Source organism: Rattus norvegicus, chromosome 3 (assembly GCF_021556685.1).
Source record: "Rattus norvegicus strain SHRSP/BbbUtx chromosome 3, alternate assembly SHRSP_T2T, whole genome shotgun sequence".
Lineage (NCBI taxonomy): Eukaryota > Metazoa > Chordata > Mammalia > Rodentia > Muridae > Rattus > Rattus norvegicus.
Window position 1 is genome coordinate 150045440 of NC_141536.1, and position 14597 is coordinate 150060036.

General features: G+C 44.9%; 1 protein-coding gene across 16 annotated transcripts in view; it reads right to left on the bottom strand.

Moving 5' to 3' along the window:
* The window catches only part of Ptprt (protein tyrosine phosphatase, receptor type, T), a 1095890-nt gene that overhangs the window by 62297 nt on the left and 1018996 nt on the right, over nucleotides 1–14597 (bottom strand). For all 16 annotated transcript variants that reach the window (NM_001108603.3, NM_001402009.2, XM_087653463.1 and 13 more), the window contains 1 exon segment: nucleotides 7025–7112. In NM_001108603.3, coding sequence (NP_001102073.2) covers nucleotides 7025–7112 — 88 coding nt within the window.

The window sequence follows — 14597 nt, forward strand, 5'->3', positions numbered from 1 at the left end:
TTATCCAGCTATAATCTCAAAACCATATTTTCATGCAGACTTATAACAGAGATGAAATGAAACCAAATATAACATCCGACTTTCTATATGAATCAACACAAGTATATAAAATCAGCTTTTTATTATTATTTTAGACCAATAGATCTCCAAGTGTGGTCCTTAGAAATACAGATAGTTGGACCTCCTCCAGATTTTCTGAATCAGAAACTGCAAGTGAGACCTGGCATGGTATGTCTTAGCGAGTTTTTCACAAGATGATGGTGCATGCCCTGTTTTTAGCATGCATATCTCATTGTTCAGTTATTTAGCACAGTCTTATCCTCAATGCTCACCTTAATCTCTCTTGTGAAAGACTAGGAGACCTTCCTGCAACTGGGCCAGGAAGTGGCAGATGCTAAGGGATAGGAATTTATGTGTATGCAGAGAAGAAGGCGTTCTATGCACTATCCTGGAAGCTGTGTAGACACTACTTCTAGGATTAAAAGAAAGTAACTCAGATGTGTATGGTGCACCTTACTTGATGGATGAGAAACTCAATGTCCCATGGAGTTCTGTCACTCAAGACACAGTATAAGGCTGACAGCTTCTTCATGTAGTGGTGAACTTAGCTGGCCTCCAAGGCCTACTGCCTGCCCATCCCTCTCTCCCTTGCTTCCCATCAACATCTCAGCCTCCAACACTGGTCCCCTGTCCACGTCTCGTTATTTCACACCTTCTACAGAGGAGAAGGTTCTGTTTGCTCCTTTGCACAATTCTAACTAAAAGCCAGTCCCCAGCTTCCTTTCCCTTTCTCTGTTATCAGACAGAACTCAATAAATCAGTCATCACAAGTCACATCCGTTTCAATAGAGAATCACTTTAGAGAGGCGGGGCTGGGAGAGAATATCATTTGCATACTCTATAGTCTTTCCTCCTGTCTTCTGGGCACTGCAAAGGGTAAAAAAAAACAGGTGCAATTTTTCAGAGAAAAGAGATTTGACTCATTACAATGAATTGTGGAGCTGAAAAACCATTTCCTAGATGTATTGGAAATGTTAATGCTATCATCTTGTGCGAGTGGGTAGGGAGGAGGCCGGTAATTCCACAGGGACTGCCTGGGTACCTCATTGAAGCTAAAGGTCTAAACATTCAATCTTGATTGAATTACCCTTATTGAGACACAGAAGGTATAGCTTGGGCACCACACAAGGAGGACACACACACATTCTGTGTATCTCCCGGTCTTGACAGATCCATGCTAGCTGCTAGCTGAAGTTGGGCAGCTCCCATGGCAGAGCCATGGGGAAGGGGAAGTACAGAAGGGAAGAGTACCCAGAGTGGACAGAGGGCAGTGTTGCTCCAACTGCATCTCTTTGCATCCTTAGCAGGTTACCAGGGAGTACCCCACCAGGAGACCTTACTGGAGGAACTGAGGAAGCAGAACCAGAGTGGAAGAGTTGAGTTAAGTTAGTGATTTGGGAGGGTCTCTCAGGAAATAACAGGAAGAAAAGAACCCAGCAAGAGACTATCATCCAGATCTGGACAAAGAGGACTTAGTCCCCACCTCACCCCCCAGCTTCTGCAGAGCTCTGGGAGAAGACAGGGAATGTGAACTTCAGAGAGGGGCAGCTGAGGTTCTTAGACACGCACTTGCAGTAGCCATCAGCTGAAGGCAACTCCCGAGACAGCACTGTGGTCTGTCCTACAGAGAGTGAAGGTCCAGTGACCAGAACACATCCTCAAGAGAAAGACATAGATGCGGACAGTAAAACTAGGGGCATGGACAACAGGGAAATGTGGGAGATATGGCAGGATACCAATGGTTTCTGTACTAGGAGAAGCTAGTAGGACGCACCAAGGGCCACCCTCAGAAAGGACAAGCCGAGTAGAGGCAGAGACCCATTCCATCATATTAGCTCTTTTTCCAGGAAGCTTTAGGGAATCCTGCGGTATGAGAGGGCCTCCAGGCTTATTCTGAACTTGGGCTCTTCTTGGGGGTAGAGTCTTCTCTGCATGTGGTGACCCTACCCTCCTCAGGGAAGGACCTTATTTGTTATGAAGTTGGGATCTTGGCAACATATACTCCTGGAAAACATAGGTGGCTTCAGGTAGGGATATCCTTTGGCAAGAAGCATATGGCATCCTGGCAGGAGAAAGGCTTGGGGCATGGCAGTCCTATAGACTCATTGTGTAACTGTGTTGTCCCCGCCAGCGGGGACCCAGTTATTCAGGGTCCCGAAGAGGCTTTCTACCTGTGGGCCAAAATGGGGGTGAAGAGAAGAAGGAGACCAAGCAAAAGTTCTGTTGTCAAGGTCTCGTTTATTGGGATGAACATTGCAGCTTTTAAGGCTTTCAGGTAGGGGGAGTGACCTTTGTGAAATATGAAGGAGGGGGAGATGAGGGTATAGGCAGTGATAGCTGGAGGCAAAGAAGTCAGGCGATGAGGTCAGGTGGTGGAGACACTGGGTGTTGACTGAGGAGATAACTGGTATCTGCTCGAGCTGAGGCATCCCTTGAATGTTATACTCCTGTGCCGTAAATTCATGGGAGAGGCTTTATCCAACAATCTTAAGATTTATGGCAGTCATCTTCGGGGTGAGTCTCTGTGGCCAAACAGCCCAGAGTCACTTTGAACCATGCAGTCAAAAAGCGGCTAGGCCCAAATCCAATATGGCTCCGTGCACTGTGTGACCTTGGATAGTGATCGATCTTTGAGTCATATGTCCTGTCCTATAAACTCAGAGGCTAGCCTGCTCTACACTAAAAATCCATGACTCCAAAGGCCATGTCAGATTTATATTTCATTTCCATTTATTTTTTTAAAGATATTTATTTATTTTATGTGAGTACACTGTAGCTGTCTTCAGACACACCAGAAGAGGGCATCAGATCCCATTACAGATGGTTGTGAGCCACCATGTGGTTGCTGGGATTTGAACTCAGGACCTCTAGAAGACCAGTCAGTTGCTCTTATCCACTGAGCCATCTCTCCAGCCTGTTTCCATTCATTTTTAATACAGGTTTTCTGCTTTGGAATCAGACCTTATAGGTGAGAAACAGATCAGAGAAACGGAAGGGACTTGCTACAGGTCACCAGAAGTTAACTGACAGAACACAGATGACAACTTATTTCTCTTACTGACCTCCTGTCCAAGACACTAACACACCAGAACCCAGCAACTTTTCTAAGATTTCCCCTAAGGCTTAGGAAAAAGCCTCAGTCAATGCATGTTTTACCTTTTCTGCCTGGCTCTATGATCTAGGAGGCTGGACTCTGAGGAGCATATGAGAGTCTCAAAGTATCCCTAAAGAGTTTAAACAAGACTGCTGGTTGTGGTCCCAATGCCTTCTGATGCTGGAGGTCCAGGGAGGTACTTGGTTATTAGCAATTCCAATGAGCTCTCAAGTGATGCTGCTACTCCTGACCAGGGACCACAGCTTGAGAGGCATGGGGCTGGCCCTGACTTCTCTCTGGCATCTAACTGGGTTCAACTAGCTGATGCAAAGGCATAAAGTGCATTGAGGCAAGAGAGCAGGGTCAGGAGATTTATTCCCCAGCTCCCTTTGTTGGAGTTGCCCCACCAGAGGACACACCTGTGCTCAGGTAGCCTCTGTTTCCAGGGCCTGGTGATTTCTCCCTCCTTGGTGGTTTCTAGTGTCTCTGTTCCTAGACTACCCCTTTTATAAAGCATCTTGTCATTACTTCTCCTTAAAAGACGTTATCTGGGGGTCCCATCTATTCCCTGCTCGGATCCTGACTGATCACAGGATGGTGCCATTTAATGGAATCTGCAGCCCTTGAGAGACCTTCCTTTCCTACAGTCATCTCCTTCCTGCCAGTCCACACAGGGGTGGAGTGACAGAGGGATGCTTTGCTATTGAAATTTCTTCTAGCTCAAAGTCTCTGCCCTGGAGCTACCTGAAAGCAAAGGGCTCTTTGTTCTCATTTCGCTCATTCATTTCCTGTTTACTTCTTTCCATTTCTACTCCCTGGGAAGGCCAGACTCCAACACTACATTCTAAATAGGGTCATTGGAAAGAAAGAGCCTTTTACCAAGATTTCACTTTCCCTGTTGTTTGATGGCAGCCCTTGCCCTCTTTTCCCACTTTGATCTTTTCTGTGCTCAGTGGCCTAGGCCTGGGATCTCCACTCTGGCCTTTTGGGAACCTGGATCCCTTAAGATGCTAATCACAGCTGGTTTTTCTTCTTGTGCCAAGAATATTTCTGTTTATCAAGGCTGGACAGGCATGGCCTTTGGGAGGAAAACATATAAGAGCAAGGACAATTTCCAGGCCTCTGGGCTGTTTCTTTTTAACCTGTTTCATTAAAACTCAAGATGCATCCTCCCAGCCCGGGGTTCCCCTTTAGGTCTTGTGTTGCTCTTTGGGTACACAGGTTACCTTGACTGACTCTCTGCTGGGCTGAGTACAGACCTGTACTAGACCTGACATGCTGTGCGATAGTTACTGAACCTCAGTTAGAAAAGGGATTAGGGTTCATTTAAAATCGCCAAGGGGATACCATTAAGGCTCCTAAATTTTCTCCATCTCCATTTTTTTTCTTTATGGGTGGATATAATACAAGAATTCTAAAGCAAAACATGACTGTAGGAGTAAAAGCTAACACTGGAAGGCTGGGAGGCAGGATGAAAGGCATCCCAGAAAACTGTTGTAAAGCTCACCACTGCTGTGAACAACTGCAGTGTGATCTCTGTGGAAATCTAAAAAGAGATGTGGAAGAGGCCCTTCTATGGACTGATGGGAAACTTGGAGTATCAGGGCTGAGGTTTCTCCCAGGCATGTGAATCCTTCATATTTGCTGTCTGCCCTGGGCTTGGGCATAGCATCCTTCCCTGACTTTGGGTAAGATCTTTACTCAAAAAGATATGGACAGGGCAAGGTGGAAACATGAGGAGCACATACCTCAAAAAGGAGCTCACATATAGCATCCACAGCTAGACTGCAGCTTCCTAGAGTAGTGGCTCTGGGCACCTGGTCCCTGTTAACGTGATCCTGCCTCTGGTACCCATCTGCCATTGATGCTTCTATACAGCAAGTGATGTGGATATAGGTCCTGGGAAGTCACCATAGCAATGGAGTGCAATTCCAGTCATGCACTCTTGACTCTCAACTGGGGTCTTCAGCAGGAATGGTGTGTCCTTCTCTCCTTCCTAGGTCCTGTATTCACTCTGGTCTTCTATCTTGGGACGTATCATTCCAATGTTGTCTTGATCCAGCCTCACCCAATTGTCCTTCCAAGGTATTCGCTGTTAGTTTGGGGACAGAGCAGAGAGCAAGCCCACAGGATCCTCCCTACAAGATCCTCATCTGTTCAATTCCTACTTTTAGACACCAGTCATATAGAAGATTTGGGGAAATAGAAACGCAAGATGGTTGTGGCTTTGCTGCTGTGAAGCAGCTACGGGAGGCAAGCAAGCAGGCTCAGCCAAATGCCTCTCAAGGTACAATGATGACAAAGCCCAGAGTGAACAGAAGACACAGAGCTCTAGGGCTGAAAAATGGGGGTTTGTCTACATGCTAGGGTCAGAGACATTCCCCTAGAGAGTGATGATAGCTGAGAGTCAGAGAAGTATGTCTTAGTAAGTCAAAGAGAGAAGAGGGAACTCTGATGGAGAGAATGGAATGTGTCAAGGTGACCTTGAGGTATAGAAGGACATGGGAACCTCATATGCTGTGGGACAGCCAGTGTGGCTTACCAAGGAGCCTGTGATGGACTGAGTCCACATGAATGGGTCTCGAAAAAGCCTGGCACAGAGGAGAACTCTGAAGAGTGAAAACAAACATCCAAAGAGCTTTTAATAGGAAAATGACATCATTTAAGTCAAGTCGTCAAGATCTTCATGGGTCCTGTCAGGGATCAGATAGGTAAAAAGTTTGGGCCAGCTGGATATGGAGGGGACAGGAAGAGACTAAACAAGATCCAGGGGACAGTTGGTGATGGCCCAGGCAAGTTTGAGTCCAAGGAGGACTGAGGAGGCTTCTCCTATCTTTTAGAAATCTCTCATACATTTTGGCTTCTGTCCCCTGGCCTTCTTTATTCTCTAGGCATTTTTACACAGCTGTGCAATCTCCCTAGGACAGGGCATTGGAAACCTATTTCAGACAGTAGACCCTATCTGAGCACACAACCGGACAAGGACATTGGATAATGTCCAATTGAACAGAAGCAGAAGGTGGTGGACACAAGTTATAATGAACAGCCACCTGTCCCAGAACAAAGGCACTTCCCAGTGTCAAGCACAGGAAGTGTTCGGCACAGGCCCACACGTCATGCCTTAATACATGTTTGCTGACTAGCTGAATCTCTCTCTCTCTTTGCCACTTCACTTGAAAAAAAATCTTGCTGTCTGCAAGCAAGAGAGAAATTATAAATGTTTTCTGATTAGTTCCACTATTCAGAACTCATTCCTAAATCAGCACAGGAAACAGCTAAGCGAAAACTTCTGCCTCTCCCTTTACAATTTGCCCGTGTCTTATTCTTTCTCCAGCTTTTTTTCTATGATGATGTCTAGACAGTTAAAACAAAACTTTGAAGTGTGCTAGAAATAACTTGTCTCCTAGGATTCCCCACTTTCTCCATTCTTTGCCCAAATTGGGGTACTCTGAGATCTTAAGAAATGCTAGTCAGTCGGTGGGCGTGGATTGGGCTACACTAGATCACAGGAAGGCTGTCGTGGGAAACTCTTATCAGATCACTGACTCAATACTTTGTGCTCTCCCAAGTGTGCACTGCTTCACAGGCTGTCTATGTCATCATCTGGAAGTGCTATGTGTGTTAGAAGTGAGTCACAGTCAGTTTTGTGGCAGTCCCTCTGTCTCTCTCCCCCTTTCCCTCCTCCCTTAGGATTCTTACTGACTTTATTTGGGACGTATCATCCCTTCTTAAGATCATTGTAAAAATCTACTAACCTGAAGCTGGAAACATAAGGATTATTTTATATCAAATCCCAAGAAAAGAGAACCTTTTTCTTTCTCCCATGTTTCCCAAAATCTAACAAATAGAGAGACCCGGAAGAACACCTACAAGATATGATGTTCCCATATCGATTCTTATTGCGGTTTTCATCTTCCTTGGCTGTGTCCCACGAAGCTGTCTGTCCCTCTGGTAAGGCCTACAATACAAAGACAGAGAGGTTAGCATAGCTTTAGATGGCAATTCTCCTCATTTGTAGATGAATCAACACCAGGAAATAAGTATCTACAGTGAGACACTCGGTATAAAGGGTTATGTGTCCTGTGATGGTACCTCCCATCCTCTTACCTTGTTTGTTCTTTGTCTCAAATATTGTGATATCCTGTGGCTCTCATGAGCTTCAAGTCTAGTCCAGTAGGGAACCATCCATCCATTCACTCACTCATTCGCTTATTCATCCATATACTCAACAGATACACATTGATCCCCTAATATGTTTTAGATATGTTTCTAGGTATTAGAGTGCACAGTAGCAGCCAAGAATTCCAGAGTATTCAACATAGCAAATGACAAAGCAAATCCAATATTAGATAGTGAAGGTAGGAAGAAATAAAGCAGGAGAAATGGATAGTGATGGGGATTGAGATTTCTTACAGTTTAGGAAGTTTTTTGTAAAACAAAAAACCCAAAAAACCTCACACCCACATTCATTCCTTGATAGGGCAAAGAAGCAAGTTTCATTGAGAAAAGTAGGACCTGCTTTCTAGGCACAAGGAGCAGGTACAAAGGTCTGTGAGCAACCAGATGACCATGCTCACAGATGAGAGAGATGGAGGAATGGGGTTTGGGGGCTAGAGACTTATAAATAGGATTTGAGAATCCAGATGACCCCCAAGCATTGAAACTCCTGGTTAATACAGAATGTTGTTCTAAGTGTGCTGGGGCACCACTGGCGGGCTCTCAGCAAGGAGGTCATCTCATATGCTATAATGCTCCTGTGTGGAATGCAGGCTCCAAGAAGGCCAGAAGAAGCAGGGTGATTGTCTATGAATTTACTGTAATCATATGTCATGATGACATTTGGACTATTCAAGCAGGTAGTAGCAGTGGGCATGAGAAAAGCAATTATTCTGTGGTTGTTCAGTTGAGTGTTTCTCGCTTAGCTTTGAGCACAAGTGGCTGGTTTGGAGGCAATCAAAGAGTGTGATTAGGAGAATGGGGGAAGTAGACCATCGAGAGAATGAAGTTGATGGGGCAGAATGCCACTGTATCACTGAGAAAAACTGTGACTTAATTCACAAACACATCTCATGTTCCAGAAGGGAAGAAAGAGTTGGAAGAGAGACAGAATGCTGATCCAGGGTTTCCTTTCTATTACTATTAGACAACAACTGTTAGAAAACCCTCAAGTTTCTGCCATGCTCTGTGGGTAGTGTGGATAGTCTTTGGTCTTGGGAAAACCTGCAAAACATAGATGCTTACCAGAAGAAACCATAAGAGAGGCATGCATGAGTACCATGAATGTGTGGGTTTGTACAGGGCACTAACGCATGTATTATAGGACTGGGACTGTGTAAGAAGAATGAAGGCTAGCCTCTAGGTCGATGGTTTGATGAACCAGGGGAATGTCATTTACTGAAGTAAATGGAGAAGTCTGTGGGAGAAGCATGATGGATTGGGTGTGAATTGAGCATTGAGTTTTGGACACATGATGCACTTAGAAGAGTGCTCCTCGGTGGTACCGTCTAATTCTAACACGTTGAGATTAGTAAGGATGATAATAATGGCAATGGCACCCAACTTTGAAATGCCTCTAAGACATCTAAGCTGAGTTGTTGATTGGGAAGTTGGATACAGAGCTTTAAAGTTTAAAGGGAGACAGGAGACAGATTCATCTATCAGTTTAAGAGGGAGGCAACAACGTAACTGACAGCCAGGTGAACACTCCTGTGGATGGTTTACAAGGGCTGAGTGCCAAGTGATCTTGAACAAAGGGAATGTGTAGCCAGTCCCCTCGCAGATGAGAGAAATGAACATGTATGGAAAGTGGAAACAGCTTTATCAAGCCTACAGTAGCACGCAGGACAAGCCCTATTTTGATGAGGGTCTCTATCCTTCCCTATAAGAGGACAGGTTGAATGCCCTGCCCGTGGCCCTTGCATTACTTAGGACACTGAATTTGCAAGTCAACCTTAGCCATACCCATTTATTCCTTACTAGGTTCTAATAGTCCCTCAAATATTAGCCAGAAGTTTGGCCATTCAGGAGACCATGATCTCAGAGGCAGGAAGAGCCACTGGATATGAAAAAGCAGTGTTTGTGCACAGTGGAACCTTCCCTACTTCAAGTGCCAGGCGTGCTTCACCAACTTTGGTGGGTCTTCTAATAGCAAGGGTGACTTGCAAGATTGATCTGTGAAAAATCTATATACATATTTGGCCATAGCCAATAGTCAACACCAAGCTCTCTGGTTATAGAGCAGCCACAGCCATAGGCAAATGCACAGACATTTCCAGGAAATGTTTATTTACAAGGATAGGTGTTCGTAAATATGGGTTTAGCTTGTGTCTGTGGTTTGCTGACCATTTTTCAAGCATGATCATGGGCTTCATCCATGCAGTGAGTGGCTATGTAAAACCAGAGTCTATTGATAATCTATCCTTCTGAGGCACTGAAAGGCACAGGTGAGAGGGATTTGTCTGGGCTTCCTGTGCTAAGCTGTGCTCTCCAATTGAACTCTAAGGTATCCTTTCAGAATGTTGTTCTTCGTGTTTATTATAGCCCTAGATAGACTTCGTAGAGAAGAAAAAAGGCAAGCATTGACTTCTGGGTACCAAGCATCCCTGTAATCATTCACCCCTTGGCTTAGGCTATCTTGAGATCACAGATGGCTTCTTGTTCCTGCATCTAACTCAGCTTCCAAGCCCATCCTACCTCCGGACCAGGTAGCCCCACTCCTGCCAGTCAGCCTGTCAGGTGTAGTGTTATGTCTGGGTCTTAAGGACAGCATTGTCCTGATCTTTGGGGGAGTAGATTTTCTGTTTGATATCCTCTGTGATAAAAGTTCACAGTTCATTCCAACATTGTGATGGGGCAGACTATTTACATAAGGATCTTATAGACAAATATGTTTAGTGTCAGCTTTGTGTCAGAATTTAGGTTACAGTTAACATTAAGTTCTCTTTATAGCTGCATTCTAATATTGCTTGGGGGTGGTTTCTGACTCTCAAGGCCAAGGTGTTGTTCCAGACAAGCTAGGCAATGATTAAAGCTCCCATGGGATTTCTTGTGAAAATGGTAAATTTACCTGCAGAGACAATTTCCCATGAGTCTCCTCTTTGGTTCCCTGACTTTGGTTTTGTTCTTTCAATTTACCCTCCATTGTAATCAGGGTGATCTTTATAAAATGTGATCAGGGCCCAATTACTCCTCTCTTCATTGTCTTCAGGATAAATTCCAAATTGTTTCATTAACTGGCTCTTTATGACTTCAACCCAAATGCTCTTTCAGCATTACTTCTTGCCATGGTCAAAGTCCTTCCTATCCATGAGACTTTTCTGCGCGTTCTTTCTACTGGAAGTTCTCGCCTACTCCTCTAAAATCTCAAAGGATCTTCAAGACCCAGTCCAAGCTTCTTCTTTTTGGGTAGTCTTTCTGCTCACCCTTCCTCTTTGTGTTCTCAGGTAAAGCCAGCCGCTTCTAGGTATTTTCTTATGGAAAACTCTACATCTAATAACCTAAAAGCCTGCCTTCCAACTTGGCCATAGGCTTCTTCAGGAAAAGGATCAAAGCATCTCATTTCTAATTCTGTTTCCAGGGCCCACTGCCATGACTGTTCTTCATATTGTTAGAATGACAAGTTTGGAATGAGCAAAATGACAAATGAACACAGTGACTTCTGTGCCTGTGGATGGCAAGATCTTGGAATTACAGGGCCACCGATGACCTTGAAAATTGTCCTGCTCACAGTGGCCTTCAGGCAGCTAGTTGATCAGATGATTCCCAGTATCAATTGCTGGGACACCCTCAGTGACAGACAATTCACTGTCCCACAGTTGCCTGCTTGTTTTTTGAGCAGCATCACTGGCTGGATTTCTTCTTACTCTGGCCGTGTGCTTTGCCTTGGCCTGCCTCCTGGGGCTCAGTAGAATAAGCATGAACCCTGTGTATTGCAATATGGCAAATATCCAATGAAGGTCCATCTTAACAACTGCTTAACATTAAAGCCATGGCCCTGGGGACAAGCCAAGCCAAACCTGTACTAGGGCAATCCTATGCCCAACATAACAGTTATGATGATTGAGGGCTACTTCCGCATGGGAAATACATGCAGGCACCCGATACAGACCCTGAACCTCTGAATCTATGTCTCCCCTTAGCAAGGCATAAGGAAGGAGACCAAGGAGTGTGTGTGTGTGTGTGTGTGTGTGTGTGTGTGTCTGATGGTGTTGACAAATACAGAAGGTGTGCTTAATAGAGCCACCCAGGAGGAGGTGGTAATGGCTCCTAATTGGCAGACTTTGATCACCCATATGTTTCCCTTCTTAGGTAGCTGCAGTCTAATAGAGATAATCTCTTCAAGAAAACAAATCTGAGGGGTAAAAGCATGAAAGGGAGACTCATCTCAGTCTTCAAAGTGGAGGAGCCAGGGGCATTATTTTTACATTAGTGGCTAGTTACAGTAGATTGACCAGGGAATGGTGGCAGTCATTAGGAGCTAATCACATTCTTTTGAAACCAAAATTACCACCTCGTTATACTCCTCTATTATCAATCTCTGGCTGCCTTTTCTTGTTCTTTCTCCTTAAAGTGCGAAGCCCTACTTTTGCCTTCCCCTCTGAGTGTAGAAATATTTCCCACTCTTCCCCAGTGTTCCTTTCCCAAGGCAGCCACTTAAGTTTTGTTCAAAAGATGTGTTTGAGGATGTCCTTGTCCCTGGAGAGCTGAGCCTGGGGTATTCACAACATCCTCAAAAGTCAGATTTGAAAAGGTCTTTTGAGAAAAAAGGAGAAAAAACTAGATTATTGCATAACCTCAGGAAGTGAGGTCTGGAGGCGGGAAAGTAGTTGCCCAGCAACATGGGAGACTGAGTTTCTCCAGCCCACACCTCCTTCCTCCGTGGGCATCTGAGGCTACGTTCTGTACCAGGTTCTAGAGATGATGGCCCTAGATGCAAATGATGCTGTCTCATGAACCATGTTCACTGTGGGGAGAGGCAGATGCCATGCAGACAAAACAAGTGATTAGTGTTTGTAATGTGTGCTTTGAAGGCAACGAGCAGGGTGCGTAGGGAGACGGTAACCAGGGGTAAAGAATAGCTCAGACAGAGAGGTTTGGGCAGAATTGTTTGCAAAGGTAACATTTGAGGAGAAAAGCAGACCTTGATACTGGCAAGCTGGCACTCACAGCTGAGCCCTAGGGCTCTTCTGCTGAGCATAAAAGATTTCACAGAAACCAGTCTGAGACAAGAGCCCTTCTGAATGCCATGATGGGAAGGGACAATTGCAAGGCCTTTTTACAGTCACATCTAAACACAGACAAAAATATGAGCATTGTTCATGACCACAAAGAAAATAGCTAACCATCGCTCAATTCCAGTTGACAGGCATGTCCACTACCTTTTTGCCAGCTACATTCTTCTCGTTTAAGATGTATCAAACTGTCCAATTACACCACATCTTGCAGCCAATCTGGAGCTTGCTTAAAGCATCTATAATTTCACGGAGCACAGCCCACATTCTTGAGCTCTTTCTGACATTCTTTTCCTGAGAGGCCCAACCCTTTCCATGCTGCAAATATTTCCAAATGGAAATATTTAAAGTCAGACGGAAGATCTTTAAGACTCAGGAAGTAAACTTTACAAGACTCAAGGGGTAAACATCTCACAAGTCTTAGGAAGTTTCTGAAACTTAGAGGATTCACAAGGCCTGTCTCCAAAGATATGTAAGCAGTAATAGCTGCTGGAGAGAGAAGATTCTCCGACCAGCCAAACTGGCTAAATCCTATGGGGAAAGCTAGGGGTGGAGTTTTGGGAATCAGTACCATGCAATGTAGTGTTCTTTTTTATGATACAGTTACCTTTGAGTCATACATGTTCCTGTATGTATACCTTCACCCATACTATAAGTAACCTCGATAAACTTATTGGTTCACTAAGCTAGACTTGCCATCATCATTTCTTTGGCCTATTGTCAGTTATCTACCTGGGATTAATAAATTTGTTCACGTGTCCCTAGGAAAAGTCACACAGTACATAAACTACTCAGTAATCCCAACTTCCTCCACATGGTGTATGTTACTGCTAGTCCTTGGATGACATATTTGATCTTAAACTAAATGATAAGCAAATGTCAGCCATGGCAAGAGCTGGGTGGAGTATTCCAGGCTGAGGGAAGAGCAAATGCAGAGGCCCTGAGGTAGAATGAACTCATGGTATTCTAGGACCTAAGGGAGGCTCCCCAGAGCACAAATAACAAGAGGTAGACGTCCTGTGGATCAGTGGCACACAGGTGTGGCTCAGGGAAGGTCCTACAGATCACAGGCGGGATGTGAGTTTTACTCAAAGTCAATAGGGATGCTTTGGGAGGAAGCACAGCCCACTGTCACATCGAGATAAAAGCAGACAGCATGTATCCCCGGAACCTCCCCTTCACATTTGTTGACAGGACTGATGGATTTCAGGATGAAATGATTATTGGTGGCTACTTCTAGGCAGGCGCTCTTCTTTCTACTCATCTGCCAAGTCCCAGTGTCAGTGGGAGGCTCAGGCCACATGATCACAGGCCATTCCTTTTTAGGCTCTGTCTTCGTCCATAAGTCTGAGCGACCAGCCTCTGTTTCCCCTGCTTGGTGTTTTAATTCTCTCTCAGAAGCAAGAATTATCCCTAATGATTGCTTGGCTAATTTCTTTTCCTTCTACTAGTAAGATGAGTCCAACTAGCTGAGAGTGTCCTTTATAATGTTTTTAATTCTTCTTTAGACCCAAGCCCCAAATAGTGAGACCTCAGAATACGGTTTAAGAGAAGAGCTCACTTCCAATCCTATGCTGAGGTGTGCCAGTCCACTTCATTTACCTGCGGCCCCACTAACCCAGCAGCTTCTGTCAGCCTTGAGCCCTTCCTTCATTTCCCTTGGCTTGCCTGTATCCCAGGAGATAATTGGATGTGAAATGCCCTGAGGTGCAGCAAAACCAGGCCCCAGGATTGCTGATCAGCCAGTTCCTGGATGATGCTCCAGGGCACAGCCAAGAGCCTGCCTCCTCCATAACCAGGTTAGCCCACCAGGATTTCTTCCTGTTCCCACTGAGGAAACTTCCAGAGTCCTCACCAAGTGAGGAACCATTTTAGTAGGGCCAGTCATCTTCCTTTCTTGTCAAGAACTGCTTTGAGCATACTAACTATGCATGCGGATGGGAGAAAGGCAGAAAGGCAAGCTGACTATCGTGCCTGAATATTTTCACTAGGAGTCATTTTCCTGTCTAAGACTCAGTGATGTTTTTGGAAGCTAAGGTAATGATACACCCTTCATGTGAGAGGAGAGGTAGGGTAGAGCCTGCAGGAGCAAGAAGAGCAGTTTTGTTACTTCCCCCTTGGGGATCCCGATCTATTGGTGGCTCCACCCTTCTATGCATTCGTTAAAACACAGCATGGGCAGTCTCAAAATGAAAATAGAGATTATTGGATAT